The sequence below is a fragment of the Carassius auratus genome, chromosome 7 (assembly GCF_003368295.1).
Source record: "Carassius auratus strain Wakin chromosome 7, ASM336829v1, whole genome shotgun sequence".
NCBI lineage: Eukaryota > Metazoa > Chordata > Actinopteri > Cypriniformes > Cyprinidae > Carassius > Carassius auratus.
In genome coordinates this window covers 29,335,485-29,358,328 of record NC_039249.1, presented here as the reverse complement: position 1 = coordinate 29,358,328, position 22,844 = coordinate 29,335,485, and the positions used below count along the sequence as shown (strand labels likewise).

General features: G+C 36.9%; 2 protein-coding genes across 3 annotated transcripts in view; both read right to left on the bottom strand.

Annotated features, from left to right (window-relative positions):
* LOC113106445 (ubiquitin carboxyl-terminal hydrolase 10-like) overlaps positions 1 to 3,333 on the bottom strand; it is a 30,872-nt gene extending 27,539 nt beyond the window's left edge. For both annotated transcript variants that reach the window (XM_026268368.1, XM_026268369.1), the window contains exon 1: positions 3,049 to 3,333. In XM_026268368.1, the coding sequence (XP_026124153.1) occupies positions 3,049 to 3,069 (21 nt within the window). In that variant the 5' untranslated portion in view covers positions 3,070 to 3,333. The remainder of the gene's footprint in view (positions 1 to 3,048) is intronic.
* A 3,922-nt stretch (positions 3,334 to 7,255) lies between these two features.
* The window catches only part of LOC113106442 (PH domain leucine-rich repeat-containing protein phosphatase 2), a 72,796-nt gene continuing 57,207 nt past the window's right edge, over positions 7,256 to 22,844 (bottom strand). The window contains exons 12-19 of the mRNA XM_026268364.1: positions 22,172 to 22,327; positions 19,287 to 19,487; positions 18,767 to 18,929; positions 17,342 to 17,472; positions 17,085 to 17,198; positions 15,307 to 15,501; positions 14,565 to 14,796; positions 7,256 to 13,465 (exon numbers count right to left, since the gene is read on the bottom strand). Coding sequence (XP_026124149.1) covers positions 12,221 to 13,465; positions 14,565 to 14,796; positions 15,307 to 15,501; positions 17,085 to 17,198; positions 17,342 to 17,472; positions 18,767 to 18,929; positions 19,287 to 19,487; positions 22,172 to 22,327 — 2,437 coding nt within the window. The 3' untranslated portion in view covers positions 7,256 to 12,220. The remainder of the gene's footprint in view (positions 13,466 to 14,564; positions 14,797 to 15,306; positions 15,502 to 17,084; positions 17,199 to 17,341; positions 17,473 to 18,766; positions 18,930 to 19,286; positions 19,488 to 22,171; positions 22,328 to 22,844) is intronic.

Genomic DNA, 22,844 nt, shown 5'->3' with positions numbered 1-22,844 from the left:
GCGTTGGGCGAACAGCAGGCAGATGTCTACTGTAGGGCCCTTTGATTTCCGCGATGCAGAAAACATGGACGGAATCGCGGAATCCAGTCATAAAAACGGAATTTACAGTTTAACGCGGAATGTCACGGAATTTGTCAAATTTTGAATGAATTAAAAGTAGGTCATGCACTTACATCAAATCGCGATATGGACTAATATCTGCAAATATTAACCCGGAAAAGTCTATTTAAATATGAATCCTGCATGTTCTGCGTGTCTGTGTTAATGAATGGCGCAGAAGCGCATCTTCATTCATTAAACATACGGAAGCGTGCGTGACACTCGCGCTGATTTCAGCGTCTTTCCTCTAACTAAAATATGAGAACATCTCCAGAACTGCACTGAGAGTCACTTCATGAGCATCTGACAGTTTGATTTGAGTAAAACTAGCTCATATCACATCATAGACTGCAGTATCACATACACAGAACTGTAAAATAAAATTATTTGCTAGAAATCTATTACTATTTTTCAGCAGAATGTACGTAGCCCACTACTACTACTACTATTAAAATGAAACGAACATAATTTTTTAAGGAATAATCACACAACATTTCTTCCATGTTTTATTTTTAATAGTAAATCCCCTTTGTTTACCAAAAAAAAAATAAAGTTTTCTTAATTTTAAATAATGAAAAGATAAATTACATGAATGTTTTATGCCTTCGTTTGATAACCAGAAAAATGTAAATACACAGAATTTCTGAAGGGAAAAAAACATTTCACATAAGGCTATTTTAAGATTTTAAGAGATTGTTTTTTTAAGCATTTAAATAATTACACATGCTAAAACACAGAATTAGGTAACAATAAAACATATGGTGAAGAAAAAAAATAAAACGTTTCATAGGGCCCTAAACATTTAATATTTGGCATATTTGTTTTTGCAGTAGTTTTTGGGGGGTTATTTTTCCTATAAAGATAGAGATATTTATTGTATATCGAGATATAGCGAAATATATCGAGATATATTTTTTGCTCCATATCGCCCAGCCCTATTCGCATATTTACTAAAATATAATGTAAAAATGAATTAAGACGAACTTAAAGCGTTAGTTCACCCTTTAATTTGCCTCATACTCAATTGAAACCTTATTTTGTCCTGATTATTTTGATCCAGAATGTTTTTCCCCTGAAAATGCTAGTTCATGTTATCGAAATGGACTACATCTTGCCAACTTTGCTCACAGGGTATGACATCTTTTTCTGATAGTTTTTCAATTTTCTGAGAATCTTTTTAATCCCACTTTGTCCAAATCAAAAATTACATGCAACACTGAAAAACAACACTTTTTAAATGAACACTGACAAATTATCAACTAAAAATAAAAATAAAATAAAAATGTATCATTCAAGATATGGTGATATAGCATAGGAAATTATCAAAAGGCTTGACATTTTTGAACAGGAACAACAAAATGGGCACACATTTTAATTCTGTAGTCCTATTATAGTATTTTTCACAAAAAAATAAAAAAATGTGTATTTGTACTACGTGAAAAAAAGACAGGGGTAACACTAATATTATATACACAACACAGAGAGAATATGACATGAATGTGACAAACTCTGTATCAGACCATTGCATGTGTGTTTTTATGCAGGCTACAAACACACTTCAGAGGATCTAATCGTGGGAATAAATATTTATTAGATTTCCAAAGACTACCTTAACTTATATTCATGCTGAATGCTTACCATACATGGGTAAATTGTGTCTGAAAGTACTGTAGTGTTTGCCATTCTCAGTAAAAAAAAATGACACCGTTTTCTTCAATAATTCAATTTAATAATATATAAGAAAGAACTGGTACAAAGACAGTAAATTAATAAAGTGAATTATAGGATCCTCAGTGCATCAGACATTTTAAGTGCTGTCAAAAATAAAACATAATATAGGTTTACAAATTGATCTTGACGATATATCGCCAACCACTTGTGCGTATTTATATTTAAAGAAAAATTTGCTGTGAGCATGGCAGTGAGAGTAAGTGAATGATAAACCTAACAATACTGTAAGAATTAAAGCTAGGTTTAAAATTTAGCCAGGTGAAAAAAGCAACCCAAACATGGGAGAATTCAGAGAACAAACATTCTTCATGTTTACATGAACACTGACAGGTAGCCTGGCTAACTAACATTTTAACAGGATCTCGTGCTTCGTGTATTTTAGATTACTTGTTACAGCACTTCAGCAGCCAAACATCTTCCACTGACCAGAAATACTCATAACTTTATATATTTATAAGAATAAGTCCCCAATTCAACCATATGGCAACCAGCGCAGAGATACAAGCTATTTGACTTTATGAAAGTGACAAACTTAAAGACAGCACACGATTTATATTGAATATGACAGGCCTGTTTACGACATCAAACAACTGGTTTAATCAGGACCTCAGGGAAAGCGTTATCGAGACGCTATCGTCCAGCACGCGGCTAACAGTCAGAGCTACAACGATGTAGCATCTACAATGTGCCTCGTTTAAAGTGAACAGACTTCAAACCCGCAGTTAAGCTGCTAAATCACATTCTGGCAGTGACGAGCTGTCACTGAAGATGTGGTGGATGTCATGTGCGCAATAAACAAGCGAAAAACTCCAACGAGAGAGTTTGAATGAGGTTGAAGACAGGAAGCGATACCGCCCCCAATCAACAGGCCTATTATACTACATAAGCCACATGACGCGACTCGATTTCAACTCGCTTAAACTAAAGACACTTTGTAGAAACACTTCATACCTTCTTACAGAACCCGGTGGAGGCGGTAGACACGGGATATCCGACAGAAACGTCGTCAAAGCGCGGTAGGTTCAGAAACGCTCGTCTGCTAATGACCGTTATTATCGCGTGGCCAGGCCGCAGCAGCAGCGCGCGGGCCACACACACACGCGCGCCCAAAACACACACTCCGACAAAGAGTCACGTACAGCTCGAGACTAATAACACACACCGCGTGCCATTACGAGCTAAAGCGCAACACAGAAAGCGGCAGAAGTGTTTTCCTACCTGGCTGCTCTGCGAAGCCATGCTCCCTGTGAGATTTCTCCACAAACACAAGATGAATGTTGTCTGGGGGGGGGGTGAGTTTGTAGTACTCGGTATTGATGTTACCAGTAAACGCCTACTGTGACATGGTTTCCATTTCGCTATGGTCTGTCATACAGTGGTTTTACCCCGGTTTAGTGCTACTACTCCAGCATATCACGCTGTTTCCACCACCGTCGCCGCCATCTTTATCTCGCGCCAGTGTGTGCTACTCGAGAGCGCGCCCTGCGAGATCGTGTGCGTGCGCGGAGGGCGGGCGGGCGCGCCAAAATGACGTGCAAATTCAAACTTGCATCGTGTTCTTAGTCATCGTTACTTAACAATGTTATTACTTGACAGCATTTTGTTAAAATTCTTTAATAGATATGATTAACTGGAAAAAGAGTGGCATTTTTTTTAAGAAGTTTAAGTAAAATAACTACATTTAAAAATGTTTGCATACCCCACTAATGAGATTAGGCCTACATCAAAACTTGTTTTTTTTACTTTAGAATTGAGTGATTTTTTTTTTTTTTTTTTTTAAGAATTTTAGTCTGGCTTTTCAAAATCCTTTGCTACAAAATCTGATTTAGACACTGATTTAACTATATATCCTGTTATTTTTACTCATTGTAAACATTAACATGGAATGTATAGTAAAAAGTATTTATTTTATCTGCAAAACACTATATTCATAAATGTTTATTTTCTTCAACATTACCCAAATTACATAATTTTCAACTAAGGCGACCTAATTACAACACTTAAAAACATTAACAACAACAAAAAAGTATCAAATTTGTGAGGGAAAACATTCATTCTTTTGAATGTTACGTAATTTGAGTTATTACCTCTGTAGCCTACCTTTAGTTTAACTTTTTTATTTAACTTTATTTTATTTGTTGTCTTCCTGTATTATTACTTCTATTCATACTGTCATCCAATGTTGTATCTAATTGTTGCAGTTGTTTATACCTGCAATAAAAAATATCTTAATAACAAAATGAGAGAAATTATATTAAAATAATGACTTTTAAAATAAAAATGACTTTCTGTTTAAAGACTACAACTACCACAAGGATGTAAGCTTACTTCTACGAGGAACTGGGCAACAGGTGTAGTTCTGTAACTTTTTTTAGCAACATATAATTTTAAATAACACAGCAGCTTCAAAACTTAATGGATGGTAATTTTTCCTTAAATGGTTAGTTAACCCGAAAATGAAAATTCGTTAATCTTCTACTCACCATCGAAGCATCCTAGGTGTATGTGATAGTGATGGGAAGTTCGGATCATTTTACAGACTCGGACCTTTGAGTCTCGTTCAGCAAAATGAACAAATCTTTTTTTCCAGTCACTTCCTTAATTTTATCAAATATAATTAAAATCTCACATGCTACTTTCCTAACATGTCTGCTAGTAGCCTACTTACGCAAACGTTGATCACACTACAAACAATACAAAACTATAATGCTATAATAAACCGAAAAGACTAATTCATTGTTTACCTGGGTCTTCAGAGTATGATAAGCTCACCTCACCTCTTATCTGACAAGTCTTTGGGTTTGAGTTAAACAATGCAGTCTGAGCCGGAAAGAGAATTGATTCGTTCATCTCTTGAGTCTTTAGGGTTTGAGTCTTTTCTTTATCACGTGACAGACCCATAAGCTTTGACCAGAGACTGTATAAAATGAGTTAGCCTGGCAACAAATCTGTGCATTTTCTTTTTTTCTTTTGTCTTTATGATTTTAAGTGTACTGCTTCAATGTTTTAATGTTTGTATTATTTAATGATAACAATATAAAAACACTGTATAAAAGGCTTTATTATTATCATCATCATTATTATAATTATTATTTACTCTCACGGTTACTGCGTTCTCATACACAGCTGTTTTGGATTGAATTCTCTAATGTTATCCATCGCCATGTGCTCCAGGGTTTCTCTCTGCTTTTTAAGGATGAACTGTTTGGCTTCTTTCATATTCAAAAAGACACAATTTATGAATTTTATTATTAAACTATTATAACTTCTTGCAAAATGTAATATTCACCACTGTAAATTCACTCATCAAAATCTTTTATAGCCTATAAAAAAAAAGAAAAAAAAGAGGTTCAACAGTATATCCAGATATAGTCAGCAGATGTTATAACAAAAGTGTTTCTTACATTTGAAATCTGGATATTTGTCTTACAAATACGCATGAATTCACTACAAGGTGCCTTTATTCCGGAGCTGTATGAGAGATGTATTATTACAGATGCGCGCACTTTATTTCACATCTTCTGAACTGTTGACAACAAACACCCGCTTACCCACATTGAAAGGCTTCGAAGAGCAAGGACAATTTTCAATATAACTTCAATTGGATTATTCTGAAAGAGGAAAGTCACATACACCTTGGATGCTCCGAGGGTGAGAAGATGGACGAACTTTCATTCTCAGGAGAACTAACTAAGTGACAACTGGTGGCGAATTGTGTGTTTGACAGAACGCCTTCTTTTTATAACTCTTAAAAATTAAGTAAAATAATTGTTAATAGATCTGCCCAAAACAACATTGTTGTTGCTGAAAACAGGAATATAACTAGTGACATTTGAAAAGGCAGTAAAAGTAAAACAATAAAAAAAGTAAAGTAAATTAAAAAAAAATGCAATCAGGCCATTATTTGACATACGATTGCTTAAAAGAAGACTTTAAATGTGGAGACAATTCTAACACTCTTCATAGCTTTCTTATTAGTAGAAACCAAAATCTAATTAAAATAATTCTCCATGTCTCCAAATCTCGAGCTGAATATGTGTATAATGTTGTGGCGTCTGTGTCAGACTGGTTTCACAGGTGTGTACATTCACAACAACACAAGAAACCTGAACGAAACCCAGACAAATCAATGCCTACTTCATCCATTTCAGTGAAAAGTAGGCTATGTGTTCAGATCTACAACAACCCCGTCTGCAAAGAGAGGGAAGCCATGTACAGTAGCAAAGGTCACAGAGGGTTCGAGTGCAATCTCAACAGGGCTGACATAGATGGAGGCTTGTTTGGGATTCTGGGGGTTATTATATTTCCCATAAGTGCTGTGGTGGCCATCAGAGCCTTCATAAGAGTGAGGAAGATGAAGCAGAGGCCGACAGAAGACGACAACCTGTCAAAGTTACGCCATTTCAGGAAGAGATTTTTAACAGTATCAGAAGGATATGTGTTCTTCCATTTTTAAAGGTTTTACTTGCCTTCTTCTGAAGAGTTTTTATGATGAAGGACCTTATTCACAAACTTATTCTTCACAAACATTGGATTTGATTCATTAATTAAAAAGAAACGCTCAATATACTGAGAATGAGATGAATTACATAAAATGTATTACTTTATTAGGGTTTCTTTAAAGTCTTCCACAAGTTAAGGGCTTAAATCAGAGCTGAAAGTCATGATGCTAAATGTTGCATTCCCTGCAAAAAAATAAATAATAATAATAGAAATATCTAAACAATTTAAATTGTTTACTTTAGATGCAAATGTTAAAATCTTAAAATATTGCACAAATTTAAGGGTTTATGCTTGAAAGAAGAAGAAATATGTCAATGAGGTATGAAAACTGGTTTTCCCTTTAAATTAAGTTGAGGCAGATATTAGTTATAACCATAAACTGGCTTCATTTTTGATCAATTTCACACAAAACACCATTTTGTTTCTCAGGTAAATGTATAATGATTTAAGTATTTTAGACATTGAACTGGCAAACAACAAAAATGACCAATGCAGTGTGATCAGAAGGTACAGTAGAAGTCATTTTCAAATTCTAGTTTCTGTAAAATTAATTAAAAAATTGGAGATCGGTTGAAAAGTTGTACTTTCCAACTTTTAAGTATTGCTAATACACCCTAAAATGGTGTTTTTCTCAAGACGTTTACACTCAGAGAACATACTCACCTTTTCGTTGCCTTCAGTTTATTATCTAAACTTTTGGTTTGGTCTTAAATTTACCATCATGAAAATCTGCAGAAACCTTGTATATATAGATTACATAACATACATATTTAATTAAGTCTATATTATCTTTGGTGCCTTGTTCAGTTTTTGTAATTTAACAAAGCAAGATCATTTCCTTCTCTTTATATGTGCTACTGTTACGCAACTATAGATGAGACATGCACATTATAAAGGACTTCTGAGACATCAAAGACACGTGTTTCACAGTAAAAAAATTTATTGCTACTTGGCTGAAAAGTGAATTAAAAATACAGCTTTCTGCTCAAAACGAAGCGTAGCAGCATCTGAAATGAAACGCTGAGCCAGTCATCACAGCAAAAGTGCTCGCATTTAGTCCTTTTACTAAATCAGTAAAACAACTCAAACCACCTCCTACACTAAAAACAATTCAATAATTTAACACAATGAAAATATCCAGCAGTTTACTGCATGCTAAATTAGAAACTTAAAAATATAATATACATTATGCTTCAGATATTAAAACAATTTCTTATAAACAGAAAAGTTCATATTTTATACAAATAATCACATGATAATATATTCTTTATATATATATATTTATATTCATTTATATAGGGCATGCTTCTCACATTAAATACATGAATAGTTAGTATCTTCAAAGAGAGTACCTTGATGGGCGACAGTTTACTTTAGGACCCTTAAATCCTAGATTCTGCACTGGAGGACCTAGAAATCTGCATGAAACTATGAAGTACAAAAATAAACCTCGGCTTCTTGGCATTGAGAGGAAATATTAAGCATCTTGTAAAAACAAAATGCACAAATGATGACAAGATCAAGCTTTGGTCACATGTCAACAACGGGAACTTCATCTCGATCCAGAATGAACTGTGATTATGTGCAAAAATGTCAATGAATACGCCAGATAAAGATGCGTTTTTGCATTCAAAAGCAGGCTTCATCTCTCTCAGGGTCAGACCGCAATCATACGCTAACAGCAACTCTCACACTGTGCAGATTCACAAAGAGACAAATGCTTTCCTTGTTCAGTCAAATTGAAAAGTTTTCAGTCAAGTTTATTGAACACGTCCCTCACCTGTCATTGGTCAGACAAACAGTTAGCCCCGCCCCTTAGCTTACACCATTGGTTGACACTGGTTGCCATGTTAAACAAAAGCACACACGGATGTTCTGATGAATCCAGAATGTTCACTTTTTTTCAGGAATGAACCAATGAATGTTGCTAGTAGTTGAGCTTGGAGCGGAGGTGTTATAAAAATAAAAAAAGAAAAGATTTTTTTTAAAGATCACACGTCACCTTTAACTTCTCAAATTGTTTGTTAATGTGTGAATTTTTGAGTCATCTTCTTAAAGAGAAAATATAAATTATAAAATCTATCTATTCATTGTTGCACAATGCGTTAAAAGAAAGGAAAAACTAGCTTTCAAAAATTATAATGCGTTTAAACTCTTACAATTATTTCTTAAGTTATAACACTTTATAATGAATACCTTCATAATGCATTATGCATACAAGTTAACTGTTACCAAAAATACTTTATGCTCCATGATAGAATGTTAGAACCCCCTCCCCACCAAATGCCCTATAAATGTTAAACTATAATAAAAAATCAAATATTTAAAGTGAGTGTGAATATTTGTATAACTGTGCTTTGTGTTCTTTAAGTATATAATTAAAGGGATAGTTCACCCAAAATGTACATTTCATGTGATTCCAAACCTCTATGACTCCACTTTCTTATATAGAAGATATTTTGAGAAAAGTTGGTAACCAAAACTGTTTGGTTATCAGCATTCTTCAAAATATGTTATTTTGTGTTTGCAGAAGACATGTCTGGAAAAACAGAGTTACATAAATAATAATGCTGATTTTGGGGAATCAGAATCAGAATCACCTCCACTGTGCCATTTAACAAATGAATGTAAACTTAATGAGTGTTTGATTACTACACCAAGGAAAACTGCATTTTTGCCAACATTTTCAGGAATGTGAGTTTCACCTCATCATGTTTTGGCCAGGAAAGCACAGAGCACAAATGTTTAAGGGATCTAAAATACAACATTTGTCTACGTGGCAAAGCAACTAGTATAGAGAAAACAAATTTGCACTATTTCCACTAGAGAGCACTGCACCTGACATCCACAGACATACATTAATGCATTTCCCCAGTCTTGTTCTTGAATTTTCAGATTAATATTGCCCTAATCAGACACGTATGATTGTTGCATATATAATTTTGAAGTATGATGCAGATATGCACCATGTTGTAGGTCTATAGAAGATGCTCTTGAAGTGGTAATAAAGTGGCTGTATCAGTGATGTCGGTTCAAAATATTACTTCCCTTTTCGGTTTCCTTTCAATGTCAAAGCACTGCGAGGGATGAAATGCTTCTAGCTAATAACAGACTGGGATTACATCTTGCAAACAAAGCACGCCATCAAATGCTTGTACTCTGCCTCTTAACACAGTATGAATCAGCACGTTGTGCCTCAATAACCACATCTCGCCTTTCAACCAAACAGAAGAGATGACATTTTTCAGGGGGTAAGAGAGGCCACAGATCAAAGCCTAATGATGATTTTAAATGCATTTCAACAAATCTAAAATGCAAGTCTTAAATATGTCTATGCATATAGATTCTCTGAGCTATGTAATAAATGCTTATACAGTGTAAAACCCTTTTACTTTATAAGATTGTACAACAATACTTGATGCACTTAAGCATAAAGCTCTAAATGATTTAGGGAATCTAGAGATCAGTTTCTAGAAAATTGTACTTCACATTTTTGAGTGCAAAAAAGAGAATTAGACTATAAATACTAAAAAGACTGTGGAAAAACCATGATAGAAAAAAAAAATCCCCCAAAAAAACCATGAGTCATGCAGGGCTGCTGCGTCCATGCCACTGGCTTCAGCTCTCAGAAACACCCGAGGGACGAACGAAACACTCAAAATAACCTACCTTCCCTTCAGATAGCACTACAACATATCTTTTGGCACAAGAGCTACAGTTTTCGGGTCTGTAGGCGATTATAATTAACACTAATGCTTGAAGTTAAACGGCAGTAAAAGTTCAATTCAAAACTGTCCTTGATGTTAAATACAGGGATCCAGATTAGTTGCATGGCAGCTTTCTCTCCTACATATTAGAAAACACAAATCCCTATGCAAGTTTGGCACAACGAACATTGACATCTGACCATGGAGAATATCATTTAAAAACAAAAAAATAAAAGACTAACTCTACTTCTAAATGTTATAATTTACAAAATTAATCTTGAGGAGAAATGGCTTAAACCAGGGCTATTCAGATCTTGCCCTGGAGGGCCAATGCAGTGCAGAGTTTGGCTCTAACCCTAGTCAAACACACCTGAGCATGCTAATCAATGTCTTTGGGATCATTAGAAAATCACAGGCAGGTGATTTGATCAGGAATGGAGCCAAACTCTGCACCCCACTGGCCCTCCAGGGCTTAAACATAATATCTGAGCATGCAACAGACTTAAGCTCAGTTTCAAGTTGATACAAAGCTACAAATCCAAATACTGATTTTTTTTATTTTTAAACATGCTTAAACCAAGGCTGATACGTCTATGAAATGTAATTTCTATATTCAAAGTGCATCAGTGTCAATTTGAACTTTTGCTTCCTTTCTAAAGACTATGAATCAATTTAATCTTGAACCTAATAAATATAATTTAATACAACCGATATCTTACAACTGGCAAAAGAAAAAAAAGGGCTTTTAAATTGAGTATCTAACAATTAACAATGGGCTTTGCACTTGATTGTCCCTAATTTTATTTCTCTAATTCTGTATTTATTATTATTTGTTATTTTTGAAAGTTTGAAATTTAATAATGAGTTGTGTAAAACAAAGTTAATTCCTGGGAAAACCCTGAAAAAACAACATTGTTTCCAATAAACACCACTAGATGTCTCCTCAAACCATGCTTCACTGCTCAGAATAATTCCCTGATACTGTGATTGTGGCTATGACAAATTCAACTGACCTAATATAGTCTCCTGGGTCAAATAAAAAAACAAACCCGAACCTTATATGTACCATGCATGGCTAAAATAGAGCATACATGCCCACACACACACACACACACACACTGCACAATACATACCATATATATCCAGTACCTTTCAAACCAAAAAAAAAAAAAAGTGTCAGCTGATAATTTTTTTCTTGATTATGATATATGAAAATATCCCAAACTCACTCAGATCAACAGCAATACTGCCCTACTACAAAGACCCAATGTCTTATTCACGGCCCAGGGTTGTGTACAGTAGCATGGGCTCTGTCATCTAGTCATGGCACACTCGAAACTTCAAGTACTCTAAACGACCCGAGACCGCTCAAGTTATGATTTCAGACAAGGTTTTGAGGTCTTTCTGCTCCCCAAAATGACTTCTGCTTAAAGGTGTGGCGATGCTTCCACTGAGCACTGGATGTAGTTTCTGTCTCCATCTCACTCCGACCTCCATCACAAGACCGATTCCCTCTGAATGTTATGATGGGATCATTGTACTCTTCTACTGTGCAGAGGGTCCCGGAGACCCCCATGGCTTTGTCTGGGAGATCCCGTATGCATACAAGAAAGGAGATCAGGAGCATGAAATGGAGCGGGATGTTTCCAACAGGTCAGTTTGGGAAGAGAGCCATCTGAAATATCCCTCACAGACGTCAAAAGTGCGGATTACGGACTGGTCGCCACTATGGGAAGGTAGGAGAACAACACTGCATTTACGCCAGAACAGTGTACGCCTATCTTCAAGAGGCACTTTTCTCATCTTTTGGTCTCAGTTTAGTTTGATAGTATCTTTCCTCCAGAAGGCAAATGTGATCAATGAAGCCTACGTAAGCCTGTGACCTTCGATATAAAGGGCGAATGTCGAAATGAACTCGCGCATGGTGATGTAAGAGGTACTCCAGCTCCATGCTGTGATTTCTGGTCAGGAATAGCCCATGTGTTTCCACTATCTTCAAGATTTCCTCAGTCCTGACATTTCCACCAGTCCGTTCTGGACTGGGATCAGCACAAGAATGCACATGCATGGACCCACACGTGATGACGGCGCTAAATAAGAACTGGATTATCTTGAGCTAGCCTCTTTAATGTGGCACTATGATGTGGAGATGCTCCAATGGTACGGTCTTCTTGCACCAACTATAGAGCGGTGTCGTAGACGTCCTGTTGCAGGACGGTGGTGGGGTGGAGAGCGGGGACGGTGGGCTGAGGATGGTCCCAGTTGGTGTCTCTCGCTGAGGACGGCGGCCCGGGAACAACAGGGCTCTGGCCTCTCAGCTGCTCCCGCACATCTTGCTCCAGACTTGGCGGAATAATTAACTGGTCTTCCGGGTCTTGCTGGGCTGGTGCGGCGAAATATCCCGACTTCTTTTTTGGGGCCTCCAGTGCTACCTCAATAATATTGTGGCTGTCCTCGAGAGCCACTACGGAGCCATTAGAGAGCTTCTTCCCAAAGAGACTAGAGGTTGAAGGAGACTTCTTCAGATCCGAGATCTCTCGGCCGCATACAGCCAGCAGGCAGCCGTTGGTGGCAGAAACCACCACGCTGTTTTGCCGCCGCATTTTGCTGTTGGGATAATCCGAGCCCCTCGAATCATGCCGGCCGTCCGGGTCCTTGGGACTTTCCGGTCGTCCGGAGCGCAGCTGAAAAGCGCAGCAGTGGATGTCCACTTCCACCTCAAGCTTACTCCCGTTTGAGATGACGCCTTCTAAAGGAGCCTCGTCGTCGCTGTCCAGTCCGTTGTCCGATTGGTTGCTTGAGAAGGTTGCGCTGGAAGGCTGCCGCTGGAATAGAGCCGGGTGTGCCCCTGGCCCGAGGCTCGCCAGCGGCCCGGTGTTACACAAGGTAGCGGTCGGATGCAAACTACAGCGGCGCTCCGGACGAGCCGTTGGTCCTGAAGAGGGGTGCTCGTCTGAAGCGGTGGACCCAGCCTCGCTGCCCACTTCCGAAGCGGACATCTCGCTGTTGAACTCAGAGGCGATGCCACTGCTAGATGACGGCGTGGCTGGGTCGCCAGGGGACACAGAGACCGGTAAAGGTGGTCCTCGGGCTTCTGCGGTCGAGAGAGGAGGCTCGCACGTACAGCTGTCTTCTCCGATATGCAAAGCTACCACCACTGCTCCCACATTATCCCGGCACCCATAGCTCTGTGCCAGCGTGCAGAGCTTTTTGGCAGCAGCGCGGGGGTCTCTGACAGCCAGCACAGTGCTCACTGCCTCCCGGTAGGAAACCTTCTGGAAAAGTGCTTTGTTTCCTAGGATCAGGAACTCATCCTGAGAACACAGAGGCTCTGTGTGCACCCAGGGTTTGGGAAGCACCCAAGGAAACAGGTAGGAACAGCCAAGTAACCGTGAGCAGCATGTCACCCCACTCACCTTGTTATCCTACAGCACAAGAGTCAAATGATTAGAGTCACAAATAAGCTGCTACTTCTCATTCATGGCCATATTTAAATAAACGGCATGCTGCATCAGCCAGTTAGCATAAGAGCACCTGGAGATTTGGTTTGGTCCTCACACTGCACATAGTGTGACTTTAAATATTAAATAGAACTATTAAAATAATAAATTAAATAAATTGATAATATTATTGCACTATTATTTAATTAAAATAAAATAATGTTTTTATACTATACTATTTTTAAAATAAAAGGAGTATTAAAAATTACATTTTTGTAAACAAACATAAAATGCTAATATTTAACTTTTTAAAAACATAAATTTTCATCATTTTCAAACTCAGCAAGCTTTTATTTTAGCAGGTTGCTGGCATGTAAGAACATGCGTGTCAGTGAATGAAATCTCATTTTGTCTTGTTCTTTGAAAACATTGTAACTGTTCATTAACAATGTCAGTATGCAACACTGCAAAAAATCCTTTTCTAAAGCAAAATAATCTTGTTTTCTGTTTGGAATAAGATCATTTTTCTTACCCCATTGGCAGATTATTTTAAGCAAAAACTCACTTAAATTCTACTTGTTTTTTACTGAAAACAAGACCATTTTTACTCGTCTAGAAAATACTTCTTGATTTAAGAATTTTTTTATATTTAGGCTGGAAACAAGAAAAATCTAAGCTAGAAAATCTTTTTTTTTTTTTTTTTGCAGTGAAATGAGCCGGCTGTATTTATGATTTTTTTTCATCATGCATGCACCCCTACTTACAGACCTTAGTCTGGGTAGAGTCATATTTAATTTTTGACAGGAATGAACACATGGCCAAGAGGTGAGAGATAAAGTGCCTTCAATGGATTGTAATAAATGCCGTTTAACGTGCCAATTATTCAGTTGACAAAAAAATAAAAATCAGTAGTCTAAAAAATAAATAAATAAAAACTCCATAAAAAGAGTCTTGAGAGATCTAGAAACTTTATCCAGCATGACTGCAAGTCTGTCGCTCACAGCCTGGTTTTATTCTACGTACAATTCAATATGGCTTCTAACCTGACTCAGGTCTATGGGATGACCTGAGAATGAGTCAATACCTCAGTGATGATAGCTTTTGCCAGTTTGACGCGCTCCATCTCCTCAGCGCTCTGTTCTAGGCTGAAAACCTTTGACAGGGCAAGAGGTTGCCCATCACGACACAGTACAGCCTGGCAGGTGCCTACGTTGGCCACAGTGAGGCTGAAGTAGCGGCCAGCTTCGGAGGACTCGTGATGGATGTAACAGAGCAGAGCAGAGGCACCGAGCTTCTGGCCTGCCATGCCAAGTTTCCTGCAAAAGTGTACATGCAATATGAGAAATGCATTTGTTATTCATATAGCTAACAAGAGCTCTGTCTGAACTATTGTGCGTTCAAGTCAGATTCACAAGTTGAACGTAAGTTGTAATTGCCAGTGGGTTTTCTTTGAGCCAGTTTCAGAGTTGTGGGCGTCAGTGATAAAATATGGTGGATGCAATAAAGGTTTTCTTTTTCAATGAAACTAGCTCATTTAAAGAGAGTGTCATTTCTGGAATTTTCTTTGGGTGAACTATCCCTTTATGCTGCTTGTATGAACTACGATAGTACTGCACAACTATGATAGAATATATAATGACTTTGTTTACAAAATCTACATGAATTTAAAAAAACGACTGGAATGCACCATAGTTGCAATACACAACTGGTTCTTTAAAGATATTTTCCTTTGATATGATCCATTTTAATATGCTATACATACAGATTATTTGGTGATACTCTGTTGATAAAAAAAATCAGCATTTACGTAAACATTATTAACACACCTATGGGAAGTAAGGAAAGTGTTGCTCATGTATACACGGTCCACACTGGAGTGCTGGATCTCCTCTGCCAATACATCTCCCATGGTGCACTGCAGTAACCTGGAAACTTCCTCATTACGGTCGCCATCAAAAATCCCATAAGCAGCCTCTGGACTGTCTCCGAAGCGATCCACAGCCAGCACAGACACACACAACCTGAGCCCAGATAAAACAGCAAAGAGTTACAAAGTGTACAATATCACATTACAAACACATTTCATTGAATGGTAAGAGATACACCTCTATAGGTACATACACACTCTGACAAACACACAAAAGTGGCCCCCCTCGGAGGATGAAGGGTACACAGAAAGGATGCGATATCTGAGACGGACTGCTTTGAAACTGTGGAGGTAATGCCCTTCGCAGGGGGAGCCAAGCACACGGAGGTCACATTAAACATGTAGAAACAAGACGTTTAAGCCTATGGGATGCTGATACTATTATTCTGAGAATGCCAACTGTTTTCATGCCATCCAAGTATTTATTGGTTAGAGAATTAGTTTGCTCAGGCCCAGATCGGCAAAACATCTGCTGCTGACAATTCACAAGAAACTTCTTAAGGAGTGAAAACTTCTTGGAAGTGTTCTTAAGTGAAATTCTTGAAAAATACTTTCAAATGTTTAATATTGTAATATGTGACCCTGGACCACAAAACCAGTCATAAGGGTCAATTTTACGAAACTGAGATTCATACCTCATCTGAAAGCTGAATAAATAAGCTTTCAATTGATGTATGGTTCGTAAGGATCAGACAATGTTTGGCTGAGATACAACTATTTGAACTTAAAATATTAAGAAAATCACCTTTAAAGTTGTCCAAATTAAGTTCTTAACAATGCAAATTACTAATCAAAAAAAGAGCTGAATATATTAACAATAGGAAATTTAGAAAATATCTTCATGGCACATCATCTTTACTTAATATCCTAATGATTTTTGGCATAAAAGAAAAATGGATAATTTTGACCCATCCAGTGTATTGTTGGCTATCGCTATACATATACCTGTGTTACTTAAGACTGGTTTTGTGCTCCAGGGTCACATGTTATAATATAGGCACACACTACTGAGACTGGCTTGATTGGACTTGAGTATTTTTTATAGAGTTGTGACTGAATTTCGAGTTCAGAAGTCCTGTAATGCATAATCCTAACCGATCATTGTTTACAATATCAATCATTGGCGTCTCATTTCAGAAAAGTAATTCCAAAAAGTAATTTCATAGAACTTTACATTCCAAAGAAATCATAGTAATTAGGCAATTATCAAATAGTCAATATTATAATGGTAACTTTTCTGAATTAAGGCAACCTACACGTTGTACACTGCCAATAAATGTGACATAGCAAGTTTTATGTTGCAATGCTTAATATCTGAAATAACCCAATAAATTCATCAAACATCTTAGGTTTTGGGGACTTCAGTTGGAGGTTATCCTAATTTTAAAAATATATTTTTTAATGAAGATTCCATTCAAGAATTGGAATTCTTTTGTATTGGTTTAAGAACAAACTTGAGAACAATAAGTATTTTGGGAGTTAAAACATACTCAAGAACACCGCGTTGAAAAACTGAATTGAAATTGATTGAACCTAGTCATTTCAGCTAGCATTTGATTGTTTTTTTCTTCAGTATATCTTCTATAGAGAATTATAGGCTGGGGATGGTAATATGGAAATTTGTTTTGATTGCGGCTTCTTCTTTCTGTGAATCTGGTGTCCTCAGATTTTGCTCACTTGTTTCTTTGCCCACACATCTCAGCGTAACCATGATCCCACAGGGTGGACGTGCCCTGTGCGTCTCCTGCGGTCACAGATGGCTTCTGGTCCAGCTTCAAAGTGCTGATGTGACTGGAAGAGAGGAGAACCCACAGAGGTGTGAGAGATAAAGACCAAAAACACAAAAAGCAATCAACCCCCTGGGTCTGTGAGAGTATCAGAACATATTAATATTCATCGGCTGCGTAGTGTGCTGTGTGTTTGTGGCGGCTCACCTGAAGAGGTTGAGGGTTTTGTGCTCTAACATGAGGCTGCTGTTGCCGGTCAGATCCAGCTCTTGCAGTGTTGATGGCAGAGAGTCCGGCAACAGGATTTCTGTCTGCTCATTACAGCTCACATCTACTAGCTGAAAAAAACAGCACAGGAAATACAACATACTTCATGACAAACTGTAACAGCCCCATTCTGTTGGATTTGGGGACAAAAGTGATTTTGCAAGAGTTTACTAAATAAGCTAGATAGATGTGACCCTGGAGCACAAAACTGGGTTAAATTTTTAGCAATAGCCAAAAAACAAACAGATAGTTGTATCTCAGCCAAATATTGTCCGATCCTAACAAATACATCAATGGAAAGCTTCTTTATTCAGATTTCAGATGATGCATACGTATTAATTTCAGAAAATTGACACTTGAGACTAGGGTCACAAATGTAAAATAAAGTAAATGAATTGTGTAAAATAAAAATTGTCATAATAAGAAGTGTGTAACAAACAACAGCCCAATTTTATTGGATTTTTGGGAATAAAAATCGTCCCATTTTGGCAGACTGTAAAAATGTAAAATAATGTACAATACAGTAAATAAAGTAAACAAAATAAGGTAAAAAACAGAATGCAAAATAATGTGAAAAAAATGTGAAATAAAATTAAAGTGCATGACAAACAATTACTCAATTTTGTCGATCTGGGGACAAAAACATTTCAGTTCTTCCAGACATGACTAAATAAACTTAAAAAATAATACATTTAAAATAACGTATAATATATATATATATATATATATATATATATATATATATATATATATATACACACACACACACACACATACACACACATATATATATATATATATATATTAAAACAAAAAATGTGCATTGTAAAATAATAACTGAAATAAAATATATAAATATATCTATTTTAGAGGGGGGCAAAAACTATTCAGTTTTTCCAGTCCAAGCTTTTTTCTTTTTTTAAATAATGAGGTTTATATACACAATAAAAAAAAAATTAAGAAAAAAGCAGTGTCACTTATTAATTGTTACTAATTTGTTACTAATTTGCATGTTCTCACCATTTCTATTTAGAGATTTAATGTTGTTGTTTTATCTTTTAAGTATCTTAGTCTCACCTTTTGATTAAAAAAAAGAATTTTCCATCCATTACTTCAGTCTGTCAGAAAGCATTCTAAAATGCTGATTAGAATGTTTTATTCAAACATTTTTATTCAAATCATGTCTATGAATGTTTTTTTTTTGTTTGTTTTTTACTTGAATTACTGCAACTGTAATCCATACATACATTACATTTTTAGGTATTAATTTGTTCCTGCCACTTGATGACTCTCTGGCTGACCCTTAAGATCCTTCCAGTATTTCTGGGCAGTGTTTGACCTGTCCTGTCATGATGCGTCACAGACCTTGATCTCGGGGAGGCCGAGGACCTCTGGGAACACGCTGATATGGTTGGAGTGAGCGATGAGCGTGTGCAGTCTCTTGCAGCTGGACACGGTGGAGGGGATCGTTTTCAGCTTGTTCCCACTCAGATTCAGTTCCTCCAGGACCTCCAGCTTGCTGAGCTTGCTGAGAACATAACAAGGGAGCTCATTTAGAAAGGAACAATAGCACAATTCATGGTCATATACGCTGATTTGATCTCTGATCTTTTTGGTATATGTGACCCTGGACCATAAAACCAGTCAACTAGTTGAAACTGAGATTTATACATCATCTAAAAAGCTGAATAAATGTGACCCGTGCTGGGTCACAATGAGCAAATTTAAAAAAAGGAGTCATTTTTATTTGTTAATACCACATATTGTTTACTTTTGCTACAAATATACCATGCTACCTGGTTTTGTGCTCCAGGGTCACATGTCATTTGAATAATAGGCTCCTCCCACCCCGTCGATGGAAGCACACTAGTTCAAGGTGTCATACCTTGCAGGGAAGGACTGCAGTTGGTTATAAGCCATATGCAAGACCCGCAGGTTCTGATGCCCCACCAGTAGAGCAGCGCAGCTCTCATTCAGGTAGTTTCCTGTGAGATAGAGCTCCTGCAGGGTGCTGAGGCTCTCCTCTGATTGGCTGCTCGGCGGGATCGTCTCCAGCGCATTGGCAGACACATTCAAATACTTTAAGCTAGTAGACGACAAGAACAAGGGAAGACAAGTTGGTACGTTTACACACAGTACATGTAATGTTGTTTAAATGAAAAAAAGCATGTTAATAAAGCCTAAATCATCTGGGATATAACTAAAGCCTCAGAGCTGCAGCACATCTTTCATGCTTAATGGATGACAAGTGATTAAGCCACAGGAAATGGAAGAGCTGCGGGCTGTTCTGGCTCATATTACTGTGCCTCACTGAGCCGTATCCTCCTGTTCACATCATGAGAGGCTCTGGAGAAGCATGTCACTTCCTCTGTGCTGCTGTGGATCCAGTGTTGTGGAGTAGGGAACTAACTGCAAGCAGCAACTAAAACTACATTTCCCAGTAGCCTGACAGTTGTTCAGCGGTTTATATTTTTATCAATATTTAAAAGCATAATTTATCATTTGTTTTTTACATCCTGTAAATTTCAAAAATGTGCATAATATTTAAATAAAAAATTAAAATATAAATAATTTTAGTGTCATATTGTTTGTGCAAGCAGCTTGATTCAATAATTAAAGACGCTCATGCATTTTTTTTAATTTACTTTTTTTTTGTATCTTGATATTTTGGTATCATTAAGATACTATTATAAATTAGGAATAATTGACTTCGGTCTGCTGAATTGATCCGTCATTTCTTATCCCATTGTTTACTTTATTTAGATGTTTGGCCAGTGTCCTTGTGGGTTTTGTTTATTTTGCTTTTGCATGACCTTTGAAATAACTGAAATCATCTGGCGAAGTGATATGAACGTAATGCGGTCAAGACCTGCCTGGAACTACATTAGCCATGCAATTCCCTGAAAATAAGTGACCTATTGGTAAGCCCCTCCCCTCAAACACAGATGAGCCAATGGCAGTTGAGTATCAGTTGCACAGGGAGCGGAACTCGGACATCTTTAGTTTTCAGTGCCATAGAGAAACATTGGAAGATCCAAAGCTATCCTCGGTTTGATGGGGTTTATGCTACACTGATTCCCGTTATCCTGAGACGATAGGCAATAGAATTTATTTGATCACATTTCCTAAAGCCAAACAAAACATCTTAATCCTTCATGGAATATTTAATTCACACTTGAATGGTGGCCTTTTATAAGAGATTGAACGGACATTGTTTGTCCGAGGGAGCAACCGTAACTAAGGGGGGGCGGGGCTTAGAACATGCATCAGTTTTTTCAAGTTAAAACTTAAAGTTTTAGTAAATTTGTTGTGCGTTTTTCTTGTTTTGATAATTGGGTTGGGTGATTTCTTTTGTCGCAGTGTTGGAAATATTTATGTTTTAAACCATGAAGGTGAAGCCAATGAAAGACGACGAGAGGAGAATCTACTTCAACTTGATAACGGTATATAGCTAACTATTTTCATTTATTCCCTTTATATTTCTCTTGTGGCCTATACATAGTAAAAGGAAATTACTAGAAACTTATTTAGTGTTAAACGGGTTGTTTTTCAAAGTCGGTGCTTTAGGCTGAATAAAGCTTCTTATTTAATCGATTTTTATTGATGACTGCAGTGTTCATATTTTAATGATAGGCCTATAATTAATTGTATAATAGACCAGTTTTAAAAGACTATTTTTAATATATTTTAATTGAAGAACAAATAGCCTTTTGTTATCCTCGCAGCGCATCAGTTTTGCGATAATATTGCGGGACAAATTAATTGTAGTTCTAGTCTTACAATAAAATGTATTAATTATAATAATAATAAAAGTAACTAATAAAAATAAGAGTGCATGAGGGCTACATTAATTGAAAATGCCAAATCCTCTTAATATTTTGTTTAGCTGAAACCAAATCTTAAACTTTGGTTTGCTAAGTAGATTAATATAATCTAACATTGCTAAGTCATGGCCTAGTGGTTGTGGGTTCAAATCTCGGGCTGGCAATTAGGGGTGTGACGGTTAGTATATAACCGTGAGACCGGCGGTTATAGTTGAACACCGTCATTAGAACTCTATAACCGCCAAAACCGTGTCATTAAAATATTTTTTACAAACATTTTTTATCAAAAATTATTTTCATTTTTTAGATAGGATCATAAGATGCGCAATATATTGGGAGACATGGTTTTTACCACTTAATGAAGTTTTGTAAATCGTCAGACATGATATTTACCACTTCATAAAATTTTGCTTTGTAGAAAACCTTTCTTAAAAACGAATTTCGTTTTGTACAAATTTTATCTTAATTTTAATAAATGTTTCATCAACCAATTGCATGTATTTTAATAAATAAAAAGCAAATATAGCAGACAATGATAACCGTGACATGGAAGCACCAGCGCGCCGCTTGCACTGCACTGTGAACTAGAGCACATCTCATCGTAATGAAACTCAGCGTAGGCCTATGCTTCATACATTAGCATTAAATATCTTTGCTGCATCCTTTCTAGAACAGACAATGGCTTTTTTTGCGGCTCGCATCAGCAAAGCATTGCATCGCAAAACAATCAGTGGATGGCGGGCGGGTGCGGCTTTGAAATTTGCTCAAAAAACGTTGGTGCGGATGATGAGTTTTGTGACAGATCTCCTTAATAAACGGAGGTCTGAAATCTCTGCCCCTTTACCGATCAGAGTGGCGCTGATACGGAGTTAACCCGCTATCTCCAAGAACAACCAATTGACTCTACGGCAGATCCACTACACTACAGAAGGAGGGAGTGACCTACTTCAAGGCTTTGTAGAAGAAGCTCTCTGGAAGTTGGCGCAGCTTGTTGTGCTGCAGGTCGAGTGTTTCCAGTGGGATGTGGTCGAGCAGGTCAGCCAGTCTCTCCAGCCGGTTGTTCCCAGCCAGCAGTTTACGCAGACTCAGACTGCTGAGAAGTCTGACAGCAAGGAGGGACCGAGAAAGAAAGATAGACATCATCAGAAAAACACACACAGAAATCACTGATCTATAATAGAGAATTCACTCTGTAACACTGGATCGCGAACTGATCGCATGAATAACGTGCACACTTTGCTTTATCCTCATGAGACCCTGCATTCACATATGAGGACATTATATTTTATAGACTGTACATGCCACAGTTTTAATTCTGGGTGTCCTGTACAGTACAACTGTAAAATTACAATATTTCTATTTATAACTGAAGATTTTCAGTAAATAAGTTTTAATTTTCATTACTATTTTAATATTTTATGGTCAAAAAAATGTGTATTTAAGAAAAATAATTTAATTATAATGTAATAAAAGTATAATTTAATTATACTAATAATATTTCAGGTCTTCTGAAGCCAAACAATAGTTTTGAGTGAAGAAAAAAACACACCGACATACATACATACATACACACACACACACACACACACACACACATATATATACACATACATATATAT